The sequence below is a fragment of the Eleutherodactylus coqui genome, chromosome 2 (genome assembly GCF_035609145.1).
Source record: "Eleutherodactylus coqui strain aEleCoq1 chromosome 2, aEleCoq1.hap1, whole genome shotgun sequence".
NCBI classification, from domain to species: Eukaryota; Metazoa; Chordata; class Amphibia; order Anura; family Eleutherodactylidae; genus Eleutherodactylus; species Eleutherodactylus coqui.
In genome coordinates, this window is record NC_089838.1 from 283078322 (window position 1) to 283103414 (window position 25093).

General features: G+C 41.7%; 1 protein-coding gene across 3 annotated transcripts in view; it reads right to left on the reverse strand.

Moving 5' to 3' along the window:
* Positions 1–313: 313 nt before the first annotated feature.
* The window catches only part of KANSL3 (KAT8 regulatory NSL complex subunit 3), a 44435-nt gene continuing 19655 nt past the window's right edge, over positions 314–25093 (reverse strand). Inside the window, exons 14-23 of one of the 3 annotated variants that reach the window (XM_066593094.1) lie at positions 23401–23551; positions 23010–23087; positions 20179–20352; positions 17421–17502; positions 11808–11950; positions 11158–11279; positions 9978–10200; positions 9777–9889; positions 5625–5769; positions 314–1596 (exon numbers count right to left, since the gene is read on the reverse strand). In XM_066593094.1, the coding sequence (XP_066449191.1) occupies positions 1130–1596; positions 5625–5769; positions 9777–9889; positions 9978–10200; positions 11158–11279; positions 11808–11950; positions 17421–17502; positions 20179–20352; positions 23010–23087; positions 23401–23551 (1698 nt within the window). In that variant the 3' untranslated portion in view covers positions 314–1129. The remainder of the gene's footprint in view (positions 1597–5624; positions 5770–9776; positions 9890–9977; positions 10201–11157; positions 11280–11807; positions 11951–17420; positions 17503–20178; positions 20353–23009; positions 23088–23400; positions 23552–25093) is intronic. The other 2 variants (XR_010790408.1, XM_066593096.1) reach the window with 2 other exon arrangements.

The window sequence follows — 25093 nt, forward strand, 5'->3', positions numbered from 1 at the left end:
CACACACACACACACACACACACACACACACACACACACACACACTATGTAGATAGTTTTTGGTATTTTCATAGAAACACCTAGTATCAGTATAGTTTTAATTTAGTGCTGAGAAAAACTTTTTTTTATTACTAACTGCTAGTGTATAATTCAACTTTTTGTGAATGCTATTTTGGAGTTTCTGTGACTTGGCAGTAAAGTGCTCAGCTTTACTTGTCCAGCCCTTATGTCTATTACTGCCATGCGAGATAAATTTGTGGCGATTACATAGATTTAAATTGTGAATCATTGTTAAAAGAGGAATTACACTGAATTTACATCATGTTGAATATATTTACAATTAATACAGATCTAAAAAGTCATTCTAAATATATATTACAAACATATACAACTGGTACACCTCAACGAATTATACAGTAAACTTTCTATGCATTAAGCAGGTTCCAGCTTTCCAGTAAGCGACATACCAACGTGTCCACTTTGCCAAATCATAATAATGAGGTAGCACCAAAAGCCTAAATAATCTACACAACAAAACTGGCAGAAACATCTGAGCTTCTACATGAAACCCAGTGTAGGAGGAAACTGAACTTCTTGCTCTTGTCAACCAATTCGATTATTTTTTAATATTTAACATTGGTTTGGGAAAAATGAGCTGGAGTTTTATTAGTCGCAAAAGTGGCAATACATCCTAAAGTCTACTTTACTGACATAGACAAGGAAAGCAGTAGCATGGGCCACGCCATCAAAACTGAGGCAATAACGCTCATGAGATGTTATTTTTTGAGCAGAACCAACAAAGATCATGTAGGCTGATTACACGAATACAAAATGTTGCAGTAATCCGTGGTCAACCTTAATAATATCTACATTGCAGTATAGTTCATTATTTACTTGTCTGTAGAATGTACCTTAAAACTTACAGCTGACACACAAAAAAAATTACAAAAAGCAAACAAAAATGTCTTTGCATTTCTGAACAGCAGACTGAAATGTCCATTGTTTACCGCATCAATCTTAGGTTGGGCGATTCTTATTTAATACTTCCTGTGCCCGCTGGGTGGGCATTGCTGTGAAAGATTTCTTGCTTTTGCCTGCATATTTAGCTTTGTCTTTCCCAAACAGGTAGTCATTGTGTTTTCTGATTGGCTGATGTCCCAGGACTTTGAAGCATATTACTAGAGCCAGATAATGCTATTAGAGCGGGTTGCAGAAGCTGCCTGTTGACCAGTGACTCTCGGCTGTGAATTATGGTGCTGCCCTCATCGACGACAGATGGTACCCTGCCCAGACTCTCTACAGCACTTAGGTGGTTTATGGTTTTCTCACTTGCTTCTGTCTTTGCCAAGATAACAGTTTTAGGAGACGCCTGTAATACTGGGCCGATCTTGGACAGCACCACTGTGCAGGCTGGATTTGATGTGCCAGTAAGAGGCTGTGTAGTAAAAGTCACTGCTCCAGGACTGACAGCTGATGAATTTTGTAAAGTCATAGGTTTGAGGGGCAGAGAAGTCAAGTCGCTGCCTACAGATTTGGTAAGTGCAGAAAGTTTGGCATCGGACATGACGTATAGTGTCTTGGGTGGACTTGTAGTTACTATAGAAAAGGCAGGAAACGAATATTAATAAGAATATTAATAACAGAAACAAATTCTAAAAATCTAGGCTGTGTACACCCCATAGGTTTAGCTTACACTGCATGAAAACACTGCTGCAACTTAAGTTGGCCACAGACAAAAAATATTTATCTGCAGATCCCTGGGAGAATCAGCTTATTTTTTGAGAGCATCTGCAGTTAATCTAATGTGTATGACCACCACAAACATCAGATTTATCACTGGTTACAGCATTTAATTAGATCTGCCAACGATCTCCACAATCCTAGCCAGCTTAACTTGCAACTTGAATAGCAACTCAAGAAAACAATTAAATGACAAATGTTTTGAGCGTATGGTACATGGCGGAAATGATTGGCTTGACAAAAAAATACTACAACTCTAAGTGGCAATTATTCATATAGGAGAGGGGATTTAGCATCTGCAATGAAAGAAGAATGAAACAAAAGTTATAAATACCAATTAGCTAACTTTCAGGTCCCCATAGCTGTCGAGGTTGCAGACAGCAGGATATAGTGACAGACAGGTTGATTTCAGCGGCCTGGAACTTATACTAATCGATTTAGTGGTTTTGCAAAGCTTACTTTTGAAACTTTGTAGAGCCGGACTAAAGAGGAGTCCAATGAAGCTTCGGAATATTCACACTCCAGATGCTGATTGGCCGGTCTCTTTATGTGCACAGTAATACAGAAGGACTTGTCAATCAGAATCTGAAAGGAGGAGCTGGATGGAGCAAGGAGGGGGACAGGGGGATGGGGTGGGGGGTGAAGGAGTGAGAAAATATGCATCTGCAGGAACTACATTGCATTCATCAGGAGTCCGAGCCTGCACAGTTTAAAAAGTAAGATTTGCAAAACCACTAAACCAATCGGTATAAGTAACGGACCGCTGAAATCAGTGGGGCAGATTTACTATTTAAAATACGACAGATACCTGGCACAAATTGTGGCAGAAAACTGTCTCACATGCTTTATGCCACATCTGCTATGTATTTTTAGACACTTTTTAGCACGTTTTCCAACCTGTCCAAAGGAAGCGTAGCCTAAATTTCATCAAAAATTGCCACAAATTGTGCCAAAATGATGGTGCAATTTTTGATGTAAGCTAAGGCATCTAGCAGGTGATCTAAACTTAGATTAGACAGTTCTAAAATTCTATAGATTTCTCATTCAGGAGAGGCACGATGGTAAATCTGACGCACTTTAAGACGGTCGAGTTTAAATTTACACTGTTTAACTACTAGACAGTATTAGCAATCAAGTCCCAAAGCATCCGTCACTATACCCTGCTGCCCACAGCCCAGGCAACTTGGGGGACCTGACAGAATGTGTCATGTATTTAATTTTAATTATTAGTACATATAAGCATGCAGAAAAGAAACAATATGAATAAAATGTTTTATATGTTGCAATTAAATAATTTCTATTTGTAAAACATCTTTAGGAGATGGCCATATTAAAGACGCACACACTTCTTTCTTGTATAGACAATATAGCAGGGGGAGTGTGCTTTTAATGAAAACTAATGGTCGGAGAAATCTCAAGAGTAATACAAAATGATGGAATACAGCCCCTTCCCTCAGAGAGTGACAGAAGACTTGCAGTCCTAGCTATGTGAAGCATTTCTCTCCTGCCTTATTTATGCTTCTAGCAGCACAAAAGAATTGGCATTAAATCCCTTAACTTCTACTGTTCGAGTCTACATAACAAAGTTGAAAAGTGAGCTGCAGAAGGTAGGACACGTGAGCCTTTAGTGTGTTCTGATATGGCCAGAGTGAAAACTGGAATACTACTTCTTTACATACAGATGGTCACACAAGGATAAAAAAAAAAACACAACTGATTTTGATGCGTTATAGCAACATGGAAGAAAGTTTGGTTGGTGGAGTTCGAATGATGAGGCACCCACTGATTGCTATAACAAAGGGCCAGAAGTGCTCCTTTGAGTGCAATGTCCCATCATCTCTTCTCAAAGAGGTATATGCACACAACAAATTTACAAGTCTATTCGCTGTTCGGTGATCACAGCTGAAGGGGCACTTTTTTTAGCGATTGGTGGGGTTTCAGAACCAGGATCCCCACCGATCAAAACCTTAGGTGTGTCACCATGACGTATCAAGAGTTCTTTCAAAGTTTTGTTTCACTTTAAATAACTTGTCATTTTATGAAATCATACATTCCTTTTAAAATGGGTTGTATAAGATTAGAAGAAAAGGTTATTGAATTATCTGGACCTCATGCAATTCTGAGTTCTAACAGAAAGTTAGATTCTTTCTTTTGAAAATGTAATAGCTTTGCCGAGTATTAAGGACCAGGGATGCAATGGCACAGCACTGTGGGGGGTCAAGAATAAGCAATGAATTTTCAGACCTTCCAAAAAATAAATATGGCAACTATTTAATGGATTTTAATAAGGCCCTCTATAAATGTATGAACCTGGTCTTTGTCCTATAAAAAAAGAAAAAACTATGTAACAGAAGTAAACAAAAACAAAAAAAAAAAAGATTTGATTGATGGTAAGGAGGAGTTAAACTTCTGAGCTGTGAACCCTCATTGTATCAATGTCTAGCCAAAAAACAAAAGTAAAGCTGTGTTTCTAGGTTGGATGTAGTTGGAAGGACTACATAAAGTTGGAAGATAAAAGTGACTAGAGCCACAGGTTTTTGCCTGCTGACAGTAATGTCGGAACTGGGAAAAGGGGGAGGGTGACTAAAACTCACCTACTTTGGGCTTAATGATCAAAGTGTGGGGTAAAGTGAAGGAGATACTACAGATTTCCATTTTTTCCTCCTTGATGTCACCATTGAGAAACCCAATGCTGGCTGAGTCCCCCCCCTCCCTTCCCCCCCCCCCCCCGATTATAGGGGGAGGAAACAGGTATATTTTTTTGGACCAAATTCTTGTAGTGGGGCCTTTAAAACCTTTTGATCAGCTTAAACTAGAAACTGAAATTCCAAACACCACCTTTTACAAATTTCTACAATTACAAAATGCATTTAATGCTCAAATAAGAAAAATATCCCTACAAATAACTTCTTATCTGCTATTACACTATGTAAAGGGGTCAACTCAGGTAAAAGATGCCATCTCATATGGCTATAAAATCTTTTTAGGAGCCTATTTGCAGTGCTTTTCACTAGGGTAAAGGAAAATTGGGAAGTTGATGTGAATCCCATATTTGATGAGCAATGGGGGAGGTTCTAGTGTTTTACAAAAATTATGCAGCCAAATGGCTATCTTAAATTTTATTTTATTCATTGGGTGCATAAAATACCATTAATATTGCATAAGATTGGAATTAGAGATAATACATGGTATTCCAGATGCAGGATAGAAGATGCACACCTTCTGCATATGATGTGGGAGTGTTTCAGGATGGGGCCCTTTTGGAATGATGTACTGGACATTACTAAATGCGATTTCAGGGTATGTTTGTTGGGTTTGTTTGAGGGGATGCTACTTGAAAATCTAAGTGCTCTGCCTATTCGGAGGATCTTGTATACTGCAAGAAAATTGATTGCTACTTACTGGATCCAGGCTATTCCACCAAGCATAAAGGAACATATCTCTAAAATTAATTCAGGGATAAGACTAGAATGTGACATGTACACCAAAAGAAATAAGCTACCTAAATTTGAATCTATATGGGACAGATGGATTGATGCTTCTAGAACTGGAATGGAGGTCATGCAGTGCTTTATGTATGATAACTGGCAAATTAATGCTCTTGGTTTATAAGTATTCCACATATGTAATGTCTTAAAATATTTTGATGCTTCAGCGGCTTTGATTCGAAGATTTAAGGGTCTTGGACAGTGGGGTTATTGTAAGAGAAGTTTTTCTACTTTTTACTGTATGTTTTATAAAGTTGATGTAATCGCTCAATAAAAATTTCTGATAAAAAAAACAACAACTTGCGTTTCTACCGGAATACTTTGATTTTTGTGTTTGTTATACAAGTTTTAACAGTTTTAGAACATTGCCGCAGGTGCAAAAACTGAGCATCTCACCTGCTGGAGGGGTCACGGCACGCACTATTGACAATGTTTTTTCCCCAGGTGTCCTGTCGCTGGATGTTGCTACCTTGCACTGCTCTGTCACAAGAGGGGGGAGAAGTTTACTAGCAGAAACCATGGTGGAAGAAGACTCTATTGCCTGGGGATCACAGCAGAGAAATTGTTTCAGAGGCTAGTTCATGCAAAGTATAGTTCTTCCTCACAATAAAGAACTTTTCTACCCTATCAATAAATCTAAGGCTGAGAGGAAATAGGTTTACTGGTCTAAATGCATCTGTACTATGGCCTTTGAATTATATTATAATCAATATATAGAATTCCTTCCATATCAAACAGGGGATCTCAAGTACATATATACCAAGAAAACAGTAAGAACACACACACAGCCCAGGGACTGTTACAGAATACTTCACAAGAAGGTTTATAGTGGTCACATGCTTTGCATTGCTCCATTTAACAATGCATACAAATATACAACCAAGTTTTGCCCCAACCTCAAAAGAAGGTGCAATGCAAATAAGAAGGTGGTTCACCCAGAAATAAAACATACCAACTGAATTAACAAAAACCAGGGAACATATAAAAGGAGGTAAGCACATCCTATCCAGACTTAATGGTAGGAAACAACATTGGAGCTTATTTACTATTGAAAATTCGACAGTTTTCTGGCAAATAGCACCAGGTAACTGTCAAAAATACATTTCACACATTTACTATGTGTTTTAGAGACTTTTTCTTTTGTGTCTGACAAAGAGGCGTTCCTTCGTAAAAAGAAAAGTGGTGTGGCTTAAACCGCATCAAATTTGGGAAAATTGCACCAAAATTTGGTGCAATTCTTTGGCATAAACTAAGCCAACTAAAAGGTGGTCTAAACTGAGATTACACAATCTTAAAATTCAACAGATTTGTCATTTAGCAGGGCCACAGTAATAAATCTGCTGCATTTTAAGATTGCCTAGTTTAAGTTTGAACTGTCTTACTTTTGGAGAGTATTAGTAAATAAACCTCATTGTCTGTAACCAATTCTAGATCAGACTTGGAATGGGTCAAGAAAGATGTAGTATTAAAGGGGTTGTCCGGCCATAAACATTAGGTCTCATTACTTCTGTTTGCCAATTTCCATGCACTTTGTAATATACATTGTGCATGGAAAATGAAGCAAACAGACGTTTTGGACTTACCTGAAGGGATGCCCCCCCCGTGTTGCTCCTCCGTCGTCCCTGGTTACCACAAGAATCTTCTCTTCTTGTCGGGCCAGCTCTTGTCGGCGCGGGAACGAGCCCCTTCTCATCCGCGCATGCGCAGTTCTTCTCTCTGCACCCGGGACCGATATACGAGCGTCTTGTGTGCAGGGGGGTGGAGGATGGAAGAGCCTCAGAGCAGGAACTGAGCTCCCGCCCCCTCTCTGCCTCCTTTCCGCCCCTCTGCACTATTTTCAATGAGGAGAGGCGGGACGGGGGCGGGGCTAAGGGCCGAGAATTAGCCCCGCCCCGCCCCTCCTCATTGAAAATAGTGCAGAGGGGCGGAAAGGAGGCAGAGAGGGGGCGGGAGCTCAGTTCCTGCTCTGAGGCTCTTCCATCCTCCACCCCCCTGCACACAAGACGCTCGTATATCGGTCCCGGCTGCAGAGAGAAGAACTGCGCATGCGCGGATGAGAAGGGGCTCGTTCCCGCGCCGACAAGAAGAGAAGATTCTTGTGGTAACCAGGGACGACGGAGGAGCAACACAGGGGGGGGCATCCCTTCAGGTAAGTCCAAAACTTCTGTTTGCTTCATTTTCCATGCACAATGTATATTACAAAGTGCATGGAAATTGGCAAACAGAAGTAATGAGACCTAATGTTTATGGCCGGACAACCCCTTTAAGTATGTGTAATAAAAACTAAGCAGCAGATATGCTTAGGTGAATTTATGAAGAAAGCCTCAAAAAGTTGAAGGAAGCAATACTATTGATGGGGGTCAAAGTCCACTTGATAGTTGAGTCTTCTACTATGAAAATAGTGCCTGATTAAAGGCGGCGCTTTCTGTTTCTCATTATCCAATACAGTCAGAAATAAATTAAGCATATAAAACCAGTCAGATAAAACAAGGTGCTTATAATAGTCCCACAAACAACATTGACAACTTCTATAGTCATCGGATTGGGTGATGGAAATAAAATGTAGAATAAACTTTATAAAAGAGGATCTGTCGGGTCTTCTGACAAGCGGGACGGGATGCATTTTTTATGGCAGTGTCCTGCTAATTTCATTGTCATTTTTATATTTTTGGTCCTGATCCGCCTGTTAACCCTCACACTGACTCCAGCGCTATTTTTATTTTTCTTCTGGACACAATGGCTCCCATTACACATGGGGCTCAACAGTAGTTTGTCAAGTGTGCGGTCTCTACAACCCAGTGTCAATCAAACGTGATTGTCAGCCTTTGACACTGGGAGATGGAGATCGCTCATTTGGCAGCTGACTAGTGTCAGGCTCTGTATGTAAGAGGAATCATAGCAGGCAAACAGATAAGGGGGTATCGCAACCTAGAAGAAAATAAAAAAAGTGAGGAGGATGCCATGGGGGTTGCAGCTGTAAAGGTATGCAGCCCATTCCGCTTGTTCGAGACATTAGGTCCTGTTTGAAAAGACAGATACATTTCTTTTATACCCACCGGGGACAGGAAAATAGAGCTAAAAGTTGAAATCACTGACATTTCTGTTTTTTTAAACAATATGTCTACATCTGGAAAGAAACAGCCTGCAAAACCAGTGCACATGAACTTGTATAGGGAGCCCGTAGCTTGGCACGCGAAGTCCTAACAGCTCCGTAATACAGGTGCTGTATTTTGATCCCGTAAAGCTCATAGGTCGTAAGGAGACCGAATACACTTATGTACATGAGCATTAACTGCACATTTATAAAAACGGAATTAAATGTATATAAAGAAAAAAAAGAAGAAGGAGTAGCAAAGCCAGTGTTGCGAGTAGATTCACTTGTGCAGACATTCTACACTGCTCAAAAACAAAAAAATTAAGGGAACACTTCAATCCCACATTGGATGTGAACCCGCTTCCATCTGTGAAGAGAAGAGGGTGCCAAAGGCAGACCGGCCAATTTCGGTGTTCTCTGGAGAATGCTAAAAGAGCTGCACGGTGCTAGGTCGTGAGCACAGGTCCTACTACAGGACGTTGAGTCCTCTTGGGTCCGTTTCTGGCAGTTTGGTCAGAAACATGCAGCCCAGTAGGCCTTTATGTGGAGCTCTGGCAGCGCTCCTCCTGGCACAAGGGAGCAGATACCAGTCCTGATGCTGGGTTGATGCCCTTCTAGCTCTCCTTGTGTAACAGCCTGTGTTCTAGTATCTGCTCCAGGTTATTCATACTGTGCTGGGAGACACAGCAAAGCTTCTTGTGATGGCATGTATGGATGCTGCAGGTATACCCTCATGTTAGCAATAGTGACAGGACACTAGTAAAACTAGAGAAGAATCAGTCAGGAAGGAGAAGGTGAGGGTAATTGTCTATGGCCTCCGCCTGAAAACCCATTCTTTTATTAGGGGTTGTCTTGTGTCACCTCTCCAGCGCTCCTGTTGTCACTTTATTTGGACCAAAGCAGGTGAAATTGGTTCACGACTGTTTCCATTTCCTAACTGGGTTATACTGTGATGCTCGTGTCCCCTTAATTTTTTTTCTTTGAGCAGTGTATATCTAAAGGTAGTAGTTCTATTCCATAAAGTCAGCATAGCCCTTTTCTTCTTTATACATACAATTACTATACAAAATGCAACAAATCCCTTTCTGCACATTAAACACCAGTAGAAATATCCAACCATGGAATAAACCGTGCAGATTAGTTTACTCCCATAGACATCTTAGGTTATACTAAGGTATTTATTTTTAAGATCATGTCTCTTTAGGTCACATTTTCACATGCCAAATGGCACTGGTAATGTGCTGTATGGCCAATTAGGTTACGCAGTTTGTAAAGGTGAAACATGTTGAACAGATGAAACTCATATTGAATTTTCAAGTCGTATGGGAAAAAATAAAAATCACAAAACCGCTGCAACAGTTGGTAAAAGATGCACATTTTCACAATAGTATCAGTGCTATTTGACACAAGAAAAAGCACCATTAATGATCCTAACATGCTGTAATGTTTCTCACCTGTTGGGAGACATCATCTTGTTTGGCTTGGGACCCTGCTCCTATATTGGCCTGGCTGAGGCGATTAGGCTGACCACGGAGGGTGACTGTGATGGTGGTTGGTGCTTTTAAACCTGGAGCAAAATGAAAACACAAACGTTATATCTATTTTCAGATTCTAAAATATACAAGATTTACCGTATCTATCTGCATTGCTCTTACCTGTAGATGGGCTGGATAACTGTGCCAGACCAGGTATACTACTAGCTAGTTTCGCTAGGCCACCGTTGGTAAGCAATTGATGGATTGCAGTTGGTTTGCCACCACTTGATGCCACAAGGGAGGAAGAAGCAGTGACTACAGGTATAGTGCGCAGGATTGTGCCAGTTCCTGTGGTGATTGTGGCCAATCCCTGGAGCGGGGCCGGAGCTTTAACAGTCATTGTCTGTCATGAACAAAGTTGTATTACTATAATTCATTATAGCCAGAAAGTCAATAAAACAGTGAAAGGAATCATTAACGCCAACAAGATTAAGCTATTACTTAGGGAAGGATAGAAAAGCCAACGTCTTATTTCTGTAAACAGAACAGTGAGATCAGGGGATTTACAGTAATAACAGAAAATGTGGCCAGAATGTACTTTGCATTAAAAAAAAAAAAAAGTATGGATAGAACCGCTGAGTTATTTTTCCATATAGGAACACTTTATCATGTTGTTTTTTGGTCTAAAATTCTGTGCAAATTAATTTCTTAAAAGAGTTGTCCCACAAAAAGAACTTATTCCCTATCCACAAGCCTTATAAAACAAATCCCATCCTTCCTTCTGGCAGAGAGAGGGAGCTCAGTATTAAGCAAGCTCCATAATCCCTCTAATGGCAAGAACTGGTATTCAGCTTGTTAGGTTTAAAATTTATATCTATATGAAGAGTTTGATAGAAAAAAAAAACAAAAAAAACCAGCACCGACCGCTATGAAGACATATTAAGAAATTACTTGGTGCAGAATTATGAGATTATTTAGGCTGGAAATTAACTTTAAAAAGGACTAGCAGCTAAAATCCCCGGTGATAGTTGCAGGAAATGTGTGGTATTACAAGGCACCTATTCAAAAAAATGGGTGCTATAACAGACATGGTTGCACTTAATCCACAAGAACAGAAGCATCTCCTTGGAGCAGGGAACCCTCTCTATAATCTCAATATGATTCATTAGGGAATGCTATGAGACAACTCTATTAATACAATAAAATACCTAACAGTAAAGGAAAAAAACATGGTAGACATGTATTTCACAAGAAGAATGTTACACAGAAGTGCATTTTATTCAGCTATTATTTGTACAGTCTATGAATTTAAACAAATGGAGCTATTCTGTTTTACCTAAAACATCAGGGTATAAACTACCTGCGTGGTGGATCCAGTGTTGGCTGTCGTGCTGGGGAGGGCAGGTGATTTACCTCCTATATCTTGAAGGCTGAAACTCAATCCCTGCAGGAGGCTGCTAGCGGAGGCTCCGGAACTTGTGCCTGAAACACAGAGACCACCCTTCAGGATAAAGTCTAGTTAGGTAGAACTGGCCAATTAAATGGCTATTCCCATCTCCCAAGTTATTCATTTTCTGCCATTGCAGTTTTGCTTTTTATTCCCTTTTTTCAAACAGTTTTGTGACCGAAGCGTGCCCCTGCACACTCCAGTAATGTAGACAGCATTACAAGTTTAACCCCTTCCCAAACGCATAATGTAAACATACATTATGTGGTCGTGAAGGGTGTAAGGAGAGAGAGCAGGCTTGAGAGCTGAGCCGCTACATAGTTGGTGGTTATCAATCTGTTTTTGACAGCCGCCAGCAACTGCTGGTATTGCAGCCAGCTCCGATTGTGGCACTTAACTATTTAGATGCCACGTCAAAGCTGACTGCTTGTCTAAACAGTCATACAGAGGGCTCAGCACTCAGTTTTTAAAGTATTGAAGACAGAGAGCTATTCTGCTGTGGACAAAGACTTGTCCAGCATTTTTTTCCCCCCAATCTGATGGCTAGGTAATACTTGCAGTACCTGCAGTCAATGCACCCGATTGTTGGTGTTGCACACCAGGAGAAATACTGGATGCTAGCCGGCTCTGGATGGAGTGAAAAGCACTAGGGGCAGATGTGTTAGGGATCAGGGCTGAAGAGACAGCAACATTTTCAGATACTAGTCTGTAGACAAAGAGAAATAATACAAAATAGTAAGATGAAACAAAAACAAAATACATTGAGATTATGTAGACATGGTAGTCTATTCACTATAAATGTATTAAGACCGTTTATAATGGACAGGTAATGCTTCAAAAGGCCTAAAGGAAAAGTAGCTACAATGTCCCAACTTTTCAATTATTTGTATTGCTTCCCCACTTGAACCCCTTTGTGACCATTGATACGCCTTTTGACGGCTTGTACGGGCAGGCTATGATGAGAATGCAGTTAGCCGTATGGGTGTCATAGCAGCCGGGGGCCTTCTGAAAGGCCCCAGGGTTGTCATGGCAGAATGCCTATCAAGCCATCCCCGTGTGGTGGCTTGATAGACTGTCTGTCAGATTGCAGTATGATGTAAAACTATGGCCACCAGCTCCTACTAGGGTAGGCTCTACCTGGTGACTTGCTCCCCTTATCTCTGCTGCCGTCTGTGGCAACTCTAGCAGCATGCCAATTCTGTTCTATCACCATGTCTGACCCCAGGGCAGAAGGCTCCAGACAGGCTTCAGCCAGAGTCATGCTCTCACGGTCACACCAAATTTAGGATAGTCTGAGCCACTCTGCACTGACTGCCTCCCATCGGGACAGGCCACAAGCAATCTGCCTACTGGCCCTCTTCCTGCCACAGCCCAGTTTGCCGCTGAACTGCAATGGGTGTGCTCTGTCTTGAGCAGTCCTGGACTTTACTAAAAGTGCCCAAGATGATCGTTGACATGCTAGATAAGACTTCCCATCAACCACCTCCAAAAGCTTCTGACAGAGAAAATTCCTCCACTAATTATCCCTTCTGCAGAAGATCCAGAAAGCTGTCTAGACCATCCCGCTTGCGACAACTGTGAGCCAGCAGCCCCATCATGCTTTCCTCCAGAGACGACCATTGCTCTGGGAGGCGAGATACCCAAGTCTCCCTCAAATTCAGATCTGGATGAGGAACAATCATCCAGGCTATGCTCTCTAGTTGATAGCTTAATAGTTACCATGACGGACACCCTTCAGGTGAAAGATCCATATCAAGAAACATTTGCAAGGGCAGTCACTTTCAGACGTCCCAAGAGTTCAACAAAAGGCTTTCCCTCTCACAAAGAATTTGAAGACATTCTGACTAGAGAATTTAATATTCCTGACTTTCCAGATTCTGAAAAACCTGGTTATCCCATGTCTTGGACGCGTGGGTCATCAGGCTATGCCATACAGTTTGTCAACCTCTCTCCAGACTGTTTATTCAGGTCCAGACTTCCAACTTCCCCTTCAAGGATCAACAATTTGGATCTACCAATATGCCATCTCTAACCACTCAGGGTGTTATTGTTCTGGTTCCCCCTCACAGAGCGTTTCCAACCTTTTTGTGGTATCTAAGAAGGACGGATTTGTTCAGTTAGAAGAAACTGAATAAATATGTAAAAGTCTGGCACTTATGCGTGAAGTCGCTAAAGTCTGTCGTTGTGTCCATGAAATAAGGAAAGTTCCAGTCGTCCATCAACATCAAGGACTCATATCTCCGTGTGCCCATCTGCAAAGTGCATCAGCGTTTTTTTTAGCTTCTCAGTTCAGCTCTCACATTCAGGTTGGCCACGGCTTCCCAGGTGTTCATAAAAATACTGGTGTCAGTGATGACTCTCCTACAATCCAAGGGAATTGTGGCTATCCCCTATCTCGACGACATCCTAGTAAAAGGGACTTTCCACTTGGCCACTCTAGGAGTCTCCACTGCACCTTGGACATGCTGTGCCAGTTGGGGTGGATTATCAACCACTCCAAGTCCTCCCTCTTCCCATCTTAACGTCTGAAAATTCTGGGCCTTGCCTTCGACACCATAAGTGCCTGTGTTCTATTTTCCTCGCAGAAACTTTATTTCTCCCAGGCGCAGGCTCCTTGCAAATATGGAATCCTATCCACATTCAATATTGAATGAAAGTCCTGGGGTGGATAAGTCTTTTCATTCGAGGCGATTCCATTCAGCCAGTTTAACACTCAACCTCTCCAGGTCTAGATAGAGAAATTTATCTACATCTGACACTTCGAGGCTCCCTCAACTGGTGGCTGAATTCCCTTTCTGACACTTCAGTGGCTGGTGCCCACCACGGATGCCAGTCCCCACTGATGGAGAGGTGCGTTATGAAAACTGACAGTGCAGGGAACACGGACAGTATGGGAGTCATCCCTCCAAAAATTGTGTTGGAGCTTTACGTCATCCCTATTGTCGCTCCATCATGTCACATTGCAGCTCACGGGGTTCCCAGTCCGTTTTCAGATGGACAATACAACGGTGGACGTATACATGAATTTTTCAAGTCAGGACTCGCAGCACAGCAGTCATGGAGGCAGACGGAAAAATATATCATGGGCGGAAGCCCACTTCTTGGCGGTCCACATACCAAGCATGGACAATTGGATAGCAGATTACCTGACCAGCAGGAAAGTCAACCCGAGAGAATGGGAACTCCATTCAGACATCTTTCAAGACCTTTACCAAAGATAGGGGTCACCCAGACATCAACATGATAGTAACCAGAATTAACTGCAAGTTTGCAAACTACAAGTACAGGTCACAGGACCCTTTCCCCCCCCCCCCCCCCCAGCTGGAGCAGTGGACAGGCTTCAAGTTCCCTTAGATATTTCTCCCATTCCTGCTCTTCCTTCGACTCCTCAAAAAGGTCTTCCAATGATTCTCACGGCTGCGGACTGGCCTCGACGTGCCTGGTACATGGATTTAGTCGACCTACTAGTTGACTCTGTGGTACCCCCACTTCAAGATGATCTCTCTAATAGGAACCCCTCTTTCACCCGAGTTAAACCACGCTTTGTTTAACAGTGTGGCAGTTGAAGCTGCGATCCTGAGGGCCCGTGGTTTTATGGGACTCATCATCCAGGCTATGATGAAAGTTAAAAAATTTTCATCTTCTTGGGTTTACAATGGCATGTGGAAAGTTTTCTACCTCTGGCGTGAACAAGTTATTCATTTCATATGCTTCTCTCTTTCCCGACTACTGTCCTTTCTATAAGAAGGCCTTAACATGGGCTTGGGCCTCAGATCCATGAAAGGTCAGGTGTAGGCACTGTCCATTCTCTTTCAGCATCAAAAGTAGCGGTCTGCACTTTCATAGAGGAAGTCACGCCGTCCTTCCCTGCTGTTCTCCAGTCTTGCCTTAGGACCCTAACATGATCTGAGGTACCTTGCAGTCGCATCCGTTCAAGCATAAGTGACATCCCAGCTTGCCTTTTGGCATGCACGGTGGCATTTTTGGTTGCAGTCACCCTCTATTCGCCTAGTCATCAAGCTTATAGCCAGGTCAGCCAAGCTTACCTTCACTATACTACATTGAGACAAGGTACTCCTCCGTCCTGTGCCCTCTTTTCTGCTGAAGGTGATAATGGCTCAAACATCTGCCTTCAGGCGCTCCCAATCCCTTTTTGTGATTCCGGATCGGCAGAGGAGTTCTGCGACTTAAGTTGTCATTTCATGTTAATCAGGTCAACCGTAGCGGAGGCATAGGCCGGGCTCATATGTGCAGACAGGATTCTGCATGCAGGAAGCCCACTGCGGTTTCTGGCTGTGAGCCTGGCTGGCGACTCTGCGTACTTGCTATTACTGTTGCTATTGCTATTACTGCTATTACCGCCATGGAGGTCATGCACAGTACGTTTTTTTCCATTTGTATTTCCCATGCTGTTGCTTAGCGATAACGCGGGTACCTGCAGCAGAAATGCAATGTTAATTGTGCATGGCATACACGTTGGACGGCCTCCATTGACATTAATGAAGTCCATCCGTGTGGATTCTGCAGCATAAGAAAGCATGCTGCGTTTTTTTTTCGGTTCACGAATACGCAGTTCATATTCACGAGTGTGAAAAATCGAAAATGCATGCCTTTCAATGCTAGCTTTTACTGTGGATCGCCCGTGCGAACAGCGATCACGGAATCCACAGTTCAAATCCGCCTGTGTAAGCCCGGCCATATTATGCAAACTGATTAGCCTGCAGGAGGAATATACCTGGTAGTAGGAGCTAACGTAGGAGCTAAAACTTTTTTGCTTAGGTTGGGCTTACACGAGCATGCAGTAAAATGCTGCGCGTATAACACAGCTTTTACCACTTGTTGCGTATGGCAGCGATTTTGGACTGTAAATGACAGCGTATCTCATGCATGCTGTCATACACAGTCTTCCTTTCTTTTTTAATTTCCCGCTCTGTCGCTTAGCAACGTTATGAATAAATACTGCACATACGTAATGTAATTTTATATGTACAGCGTTTATTATATGCCCATAGAGAACAATAGGGCTCTATCGCGAGTAATACGTGGTAAAATAGAACATGCTGCATTCTTTTTTACGCAATGTTTATACGCAAGTGTGAATAGATCAATGAAAATCAATGTACACTGTTAAATTACACTCGTGTGAGCCAGCTTTAAGTATCTGCCTCCTAGTGGCAGACTAGCTTATACCCATGGTCTCCAGCTGTGTCTCCCAATGAAAGAGACGAGAAAGATTTACGGCAAATACAAAAATCTCGTCAGAAAAAAAAAAAAAAAAAAAAAAGAATCCAGGCAGAAGCAGAAAGCTATCAAGTACTCAAAAATGGAATACTGCAGTATTACAGGGATCAACACAAGACAGAAGCAGGGGAATTGACCAGACAGTGGCTGACAAACTGTGTAGTGGCAAACATTCAACTGCTGTGAAAGTGGAGAACAGGAAAAAGAATAAACAACATGATTTTTAACTAACAACGTGTGACCATCAGAGAGATTTTGACAAAATGGCTACGGACATTTAGAAAAAAAAAAGTCTACAACTTGGGATATCGCAAAGTTGTGCTAAATGGATTCCAGGGGCACTAACCATGGATTATAAGGTCCAGAGAGTCGAAGTGTGCAGAGAACTGCTGACTAGGTGTGACATCTAATGTCATTGCCAAAATGGGGTGAGCAAAAATGCTACCATACAGCATTGATAGGGCACTCTTACACTTCCACCTGTTTAGGCCACTCAAGAATAGGCCCCCATAGTCAATAATAGTGACATATGGGCAGTGGAAGTCTAAATATTTCCAAAGTGGCTTCACAACTTGGGTTCAGAGGTGGAGAAAACGTTTGCAGGAAAATGGTGAACTTTTTCAGTAGTCATTCTGTTACTAAAACGTCAAACTATTGACCATCAGAGAAAAGCCAAGCAATTCAGCTAGTTAAAAACCAAGCACTCCAGTAAAGTTCACTGCTTTGGTTCCCATCTTGCACTATGCTTTCTATGATGTCACGGTACAGGTAATGGTGGGCCATAGGTAATAATTCAGGTCCAAAACATCTGCATACTTCATTATAATTGATTTTCCATTATAAATACTAGTCTTTAGTGCAAAAAAACAAAAACAAAACCATAACTGGAGATATACAACTCATACTACATGAAATTTATAATACACAGAACATACTTAGGTGATGTTAGTAGGCTGGTTATCTCTTTGGACCCCACTGAAGATTGACCAATCATGGCTGCAGGTGAAGACTTTGAAGCTGGATCAAAGTAGAGTAATCAAAAGTTAGACATTATCATTTTACCAACATAAAAGTAAGCATGTTTAAAGGTCAAAGGGTCCTTTCAGACAAGCAGATTTGAACGAACAAGTGATGTCACTGCTAGCTAGTTCGCTCTCGTGAAGCCTGTTTAGGCAGGTGGACACATCGTTGGCTTGTTCAAAGGATCATCGTTTAGTCATTCACATTCCCTGTATTTGAAATACTGAACGATTGCTGTTTCAACGGAACGAGCCAACGATGGGTTTAAGGTCTGCATAAAATAAACAAAGAGCGAAAAGCAAACGATTTTCGTTTGGCTTGCGTTTAGACCGAACGATTATCACTGACTTTTCCTCGTTTAAGCAATTTTTTTAAAACTGTAATTGTTCCATCTAAAAGCACCCTAAGTCCTAAAATCCACACTATGTAATTTCCTGCTTGTTACTGGATACTCTTAACTGTTAAGAGGGCCTAATGTACAGTCCAGAAAAATAGAGGTACCATTTAGCATACATAATTAACTATATATGTCCTATGCCAGGCCTTCTTTACCACTAAAAGCCTCCTATAGGTCAATGTCAACATTTTTGCTGGGATGTCTGATTGACATAGGATTATAGAGGTAGTGCATGCCTTGTTATGGGGTATGGTTTACATACTTCTAAAAACTAAACAGTTTTTTTTTTTAATTCTCCATAATGCTGGACAGGACACTGAAGCTCACAGGAACCTGGAGTCATAGGTTTCATTGCAGATCCGACTGAAAATCTTGGAAGAAAAAAGTGCTGCATGCAGCGCTTTTACTTTCTTCCCAAAAGCAGGCAGCTGGATGGTAAGCGGGCACATCTCATTATAGTTAACGGGGTCTGGGATTGTAGCTGCAATACTGCACACAACCACTTGATCTGTGTGGGACTGGTTGTGGAAGAAAGCAGCCATGTTTTTCTATTTTTGGACAACTAATTTAATCCAACGTGTAATCATTTTGCTGTATAATCTGCAGGAATCATATGTCCTTGGGGGAGTAAAACTGGGAGTATCACTTGTTGAGGATTTGGGTGAACTCGTTGATCATAGACAAAAGGTTCTTATACATGGGCCATTTAATGGTTTGGATTCCCTCGATCAAGTGAGAATCTGAACGATTATCGTTCAGTGTAAATGCATGCAACTATGAACAAGAAGTCAGTCACTTATCGTTCTTCATTTAGTTTCTGCATGCAGAAGACTGAGTAATGAAATCGGCCTGTGTAAACAGGCAGCTGTTCACTTATGAACGACTGCCTCCGTTTGGTGAATGCAGGCGTAGTGGGCCGTAATGATCTCCGGCGCGCTCTGCCCCCATTCACTAGTGATAATTGTTTCTGTGTAAAAGCACAGGAATGATTACCGTTCGGATGACCTGCAGGGCACCTTGCGCCCGATAAGTCATCTCATGTAATAGCACCTGAACTAAGGGTACCTTTACAGTGAGCAACTGTAGTTTAGAATCTAAACTACAGTTGGTATAATCTATAAACTTTACACAGAGAGCTCATTGTTCATTAGCTGTTCACCAAGATCGTTCATAGGGGGTAAATATGTTTGCAAGTTGTTTATATACAAATTACTGATTTTATACCAGATGACTTTTGATCAACTGGCGATAATGTTTTGTAGACAAGCTAAAATGAAAAGACTAGTGAGCGAATTATCACTCGTTGCCCTAGTGGAGATCATGTTCACACAAAACGACTGTTATTTACATTTGCTCTTTTGAGTAACTATTTGGACAATAGTCATCTAGTGTAAAGCCATCAGAACAGCATGCAATGTCAATCAGCTGCTTCTAAGACCAACAGAATGTTATGTATTAAAAGAGGCATGGACTTGCAAGACAGACAACCCTTTCATCCTCTCCTATCACATCCACATCCTTTACTATCTCTTTGTTCACCTTTATGGACATGGGTCTTTCTATAATTATTAATGTATTCTGGATCATTACAAATTTTCAGACTACTGGGTGCTAGATAAACTGGGTTTGGTTAAAGTGTTACATTTGTGATATGTTAGATAAACCTGCATACAATATGCCCTTATGGACGAGAGCCTATACTGTGTTCTAGAAAACACAATTAAATTTACGCCACAGATTGATTTTCCAGTCCGCCTCATTAATTTATTTAGGAGGCAGTATTAAATTACTTCTCAGATTCCTCAATAGTAAATATTATATCCAAAACAAAGATGTCATGATAATGTGCAGTGGATCTCTTAGATGAGTGTCTGCTTTCTCTATGTGGTCAGTGTTTTGAACGGAAAAGATGTTCAGTAATTGAGATAAACTGAACCCTTTCCAATCCACTGTCTGACCTCTGAAAACATTATGATTTAAGGCTGTACAGCTCTGATGTTGGAAGACATCCGTCAGCGTTCTCTTACTGTATATTGCCAGCCACTCTGCTGTTGGAGCCTATCCAACGTGTCACCTCATGCAGTACTGGCTCTAGCCAGCATATAGCGCCGTTGTATAACAGCAGAAAAACAGTAAGCCCACCTAGGAAAACCAGGATACAAATTGGATTGGAAAGGGTTAATTTCCTTTAAATCATTCTACTAGGAAACAGGTGTTTGCAGCTTAACAACAGTTATGTAAGAAACATGTCCACACTTCGCATCAAAATTACAAACCTTCCAGTGAACTGGCATTGGCTCCACTTGAAGCATCTCCATGGGAGACAATGGTCACTTTGATTTTGGCACGCTTGGAGGGCTTCACTCCAGTGTTACTTCCAGGGCTAGGAGACCTCTTCAGCTGTCCTCGAATATCTTCTTTATCCTCCGACGATTCCGAAGACACAGGGACTGAACATGAGAACATATAACATTAATGAAAATTGGAACACAAGTCTGACCTTCTCGCAATTTTTAAATCAACTACCTTACACAATATGCTGTAAAAGCTAAAAATATTAAAGCAATATTTAACCCTTTCCTGACCCATGCCGTATACGTAGGGCGGAAGTCAGAAGGAAATGCATAGAGAGGGCTTAGGAACTGAGTCAATTGCATATGCAGCAAGTCATGGCTGCGTTAGGCAGTTTATGCCTGCAAAAGCCAGGATCGGAGATAACGTCAGCCCCAGTCGTTCAACCCTTTAGATGCCTCAGTCAATAGTGACCAGGTACCTAAGCAGTTAAACAGAGTAAGGGGCTCACTATCACATGATGAGTCTCCCACATTACATTTGTGGGGTTCAAAGGCATTATCAGTGCATCAGTGGAACTAATAAACTCACAGGTCATCTAACTTAGTGCACCTACTAACCACTTAAAGGGGTTGTCCCGCGAAAGCAAGTGGGGGTATACACTTCTGTATGGCCATATTAATGCACTTTGTAATATACATCGTGCATTAATTATGAGCCATACAGAAGTTATTCACTTACCTGCTCCGTTGCTGGCGTCCCCGTCTCCATGGTGCCGTCTAATTTCAGCGTCTAATCTCCCGATTAGACGCGCTTGCGCAGTCCGGTCTTCTCCCTTCTGAATGGGGCCGCTCGTGCTGGAGAGCTGCTCCTCGTAGCTCCGCCCCGTCACGTGTGCCGATTCCAGCCAATCAGGAGGCTGGAATCGGCAATGGAACGCACAGAGCCCACGGTGCACCATGGGAGAAGACCTGCGGTCCACCGTGGGTGAAGATCCCGGCGGCCATCTTCGCAAGGTAAGTAAGAAGTCACCGGAGCGCGGGGATCCGGGTAAGTACTATCCGTTTTTTTTTTTAAACCCCTGCATCGGGTTTGTCTCGCGCCGAACGGGGGGGCTATTGGAAAAAAAAAAAAAAACCCGTTTCGGCGCGGGACAACCCCGTTAAGTGACACATTTTTTAGTTGTTCACGTGTTAAAAAAGTCACTTTTTTTTTTTATTAGCAATTTAAATTTTATGATTTTTTCTGAACTTCGGAGTATAAGGTTTACAAAAAATATTTAGTATAGTTTAGGAGATATGATGCTACAGCCGCCGGCACCACTAAAAAGCAATGGGATGCAGGCAAACCCAGCAGTGATTTTCGGGGAAGGGCTTGAAATATAAGCCCTTCCATGAAAATATCACTAGCTTGTGTAAAAAATAATATATATTTATTTATCATACACACACCTCTCCAAATGGTACCCTAAAAATCCTCCCCAGCTTGAGTAAAAAAAAAAATATATACATCCATACACACACACAGTCGGGTGGGTCTTGCCGCTCATCTCCCTGCACTGCTCTGAAGATCTTTCAGCCGGTGGGGATTTAAAATCCCAGCCGGCTGAAAGCGCTGTATCCAATTGGCTCAGCGCGCAGCCAATCACAGACAGCTCTCAGCCATTTATTGAATGACAGCTGAGCGCTGCCTGTGATTGGTCACAGCGCTCAGCCATTCACTGAATTCAACATGAGGAGATGGGAAATGGAGTTGAGAGAAGAATTATTGATTTTGGATAGGCAAAAATCGCATTATCAACTGAAAAACTCTATCCCTCACTGAGGCTGGCTATAAACCCCTAATGCGATGGTACATGGTTCCTAGGAGAATTTCAAACATGTTCCCAGGGATATCAGGCCTATGTTTTTAGGGATGTGAAGCGAGAGCACCTTCTTACATATATGGTGGAATTGCCAAAAGCTCAGCAGATTTTGGATTCAGGTGTACACCTTAATATTCACCACCACTAATTTATCACTACCGAGATCACCCTGGGAGGCTCTATTGGGCAGACAGATTCCCAACACGCCCAGACACATACACAAATATATATTTTATTGTTTTCTATTTGCACGTATAAAAATCAATCGCTCCTGGAGGAAAACATCAGTTAGTATCGACTTTGTGAAAACTAAATTATCTTGGATCATGGTCAATGAGAAGTTGGCAGCCATACTTATGGATTGCGATTATTTGAGAAAACAGACGTCTTGGTATCAATATTCTTTTATCACGCGCCTGTGGATCTCCGCAGCTCGATCCCAGACCAATTCAGTGGACCCCAGCCCATCACCAAGCGTATCCTCCACACCCCAATAAATTTATGAAGGAAAATAACCTTTGTATTGGACAATAGAAGAGCTCATTCAAATCCTCCAAACCAGACATAATTATATGTATAAAAAGTAATTAGAGCAGCCCTTCTCCCTCCCTTCCCAACTCTTCCCTTAAGACCACCCCCTCCCCCTTATCTTACCCCACCCCATTTTTTCTTTTGAATATTGCCCCCCCCCCCCCCATTTTCTCTTTTGAATATTGCCCTCCACGTTTATTTTTATTTCTTTAGGGGGCAATGTTAATTAAGAAATAGAACCTAGAACTTTACTTAAGAAATCTGTTACATAACTTTTTTGTCATGTTTAATGATCTTGTAACCCCCTGATTTAAAACATGTCTGTAATGGTGTAATCGTTAGAATGATATAACTTTCTCGAAATTAATAGAAACTTTTGTTAACCAAAATGGACAAAAAAATCTAGTCGGTTCCACTTACCAAACACACATGAGGGAGAGCCAGTTGGCAGAGACTTTCTCACTAGCATATTTTGTTTCAGGAAAGCAGCAAACTGCGCTAAAATATAGCAAATCAGAAAAAAATATGGGGAAAAAAAGCATTATTCAAAATGTTTTGTTTGTTTAGTGTCATTTTAGGATCACAATTACAGAAAGTGAGATTCTAGAATAGAAAAAAAACTCCAAACACCTCTACTCCGCAAAGAAAATATCAGAAGGCATCTAAATAAGATGTGTGTCGCAAAAATCCCATTGTAAAATAATTCTAACACAAAACAGAAAATCACCAGAGTGAACATATTTTCACACTGTTGTGTTCAGACCTCATCTATGTGTATTCTGTGGTCTAAAATTCAAAGTTAAAGGCTCACCTTGCGCTTGTTTAGGGTTTACTGTGGCTCCTGGTCTTTGTATTTGAGTCTTTAAAGGTACAGTTGTTTGTCCTGATTTATGAGACGTGGGGAATGCAGTTAACTTAGTTTTAGGGCTGGAGGCTGGACTGCTAGACATGCTGGACAGATCCTTAACAAAAAGGGAAGAGAAAAAGCATTTAGAAAATTGAAAGTAATTCCGGTTTATCATCTACACCCAAAAGAGTAAAGGCCCATTTGCACGAAGCGATTATCGCTCACAAATAGCTAAAAGGCGAACGTTTGAGCAATAATGGTCGCGTCAAAACACGGCCACCGTGCACTTTTCGTTAACTGCTAGCTGATCGTTAAATTTAGTACAACCTAAAAATCGTCGTTAAGCCTCATCAGCAGTTCTCCACTGCTGATAGCATTGTTTCCCACTGGAGAACAAAATAACTGCAAGCAGGTAAGAGCTCTCGGGCTACTAACTGCTTTCAGCTAAAGGCCCATTTAGACACAACGATTATCACTAAAAAGATGTCGCTCAAGCAACCTTTGAGTGATAATCGTGTCATTTGCAGCGCAAGATGATCGCTCAAGATGAGCGATCACCTTGCGCTGCTAGCGGAGGCTGAAGACAAACAGGGTGTCCCCACTTGTCTTCTGCATCCAGCTGTTTACTGCACGGAGCGCCCGGCTGTTATACAGCCGAGCACTCCGTGACGGGCATGGAGAACAGAGCAGGACCGCTCTGTTCTTCATACCCAGCCTGTTGTCAGGGAGCCGGATACAGCTGAAACAATAGTATCAGCTGTATCCCGCTGTGAATCCTTGATAAGGCTCATTGTCATCTTTCAGCAGGCTGAAAGACAACGATGAGCGATGGTTTAACGAAAACTGCACAATGTCAGTGCAGTTACACACGATTATTGCTCAAAAGACGGCTTTTGAGCAAATTTTGAGCGATAATCATTGTGTCTAAATGGGCCTTCATTTGCACACTTATTTGCTCTAAGTAGCTGAGTAGCTACTTAATAGTTTATGCAAAATCATCGCTCAAAGCTATCACTCAAACTGTCGTTTGAGTGATCATCGCTCCATGTAAATGGGCCTTAAGGATATGTCCACATGGTGGATTTTTGCAGCGAAATTTGACACCGAATCTGTGCAGATTACACATCAAATTTGCATTGCATTACTTTTAATGGAATCTGCATTGTAGTTTGAAATCTGCATGTAGAAAAAAAAAAGGTTGTACGCATATTCCACATGCGGATTTGCCCATTAAAAAGGGCTTAATTTGTGTGCAGATCTACGTTGCTATACCTGCATAGCCACAGCAGAAATCTACAGCTCAGCAGCAAATTTCTATAACTGTTTTCAGAGGTGGAATCTACGTGCAATAATCCATACCAGATTCCTCAGTCTGAATATACCCTTCAAGAACATAAAAGAGGCAGCACTACAGTGGGCTAAGTGAAACAGTTCATACACCCATGTCCAAAGATGCAAAACATTTTTGAATTGTTTAAGGCTGTCAATGTACTTAGAACTTTAAAAGGGTTTTCCCAAACCTTAAAATTGCTTCACAGCCACACTGTCATTCCTGGTTGTTGCTGACCAGAACATGTGACTGCTGCACCTAATCACTGAATATAGAAGGTCACGATGGACCAAGTAACAGCAGTCAGAGGACCAAGTAACAGCAACC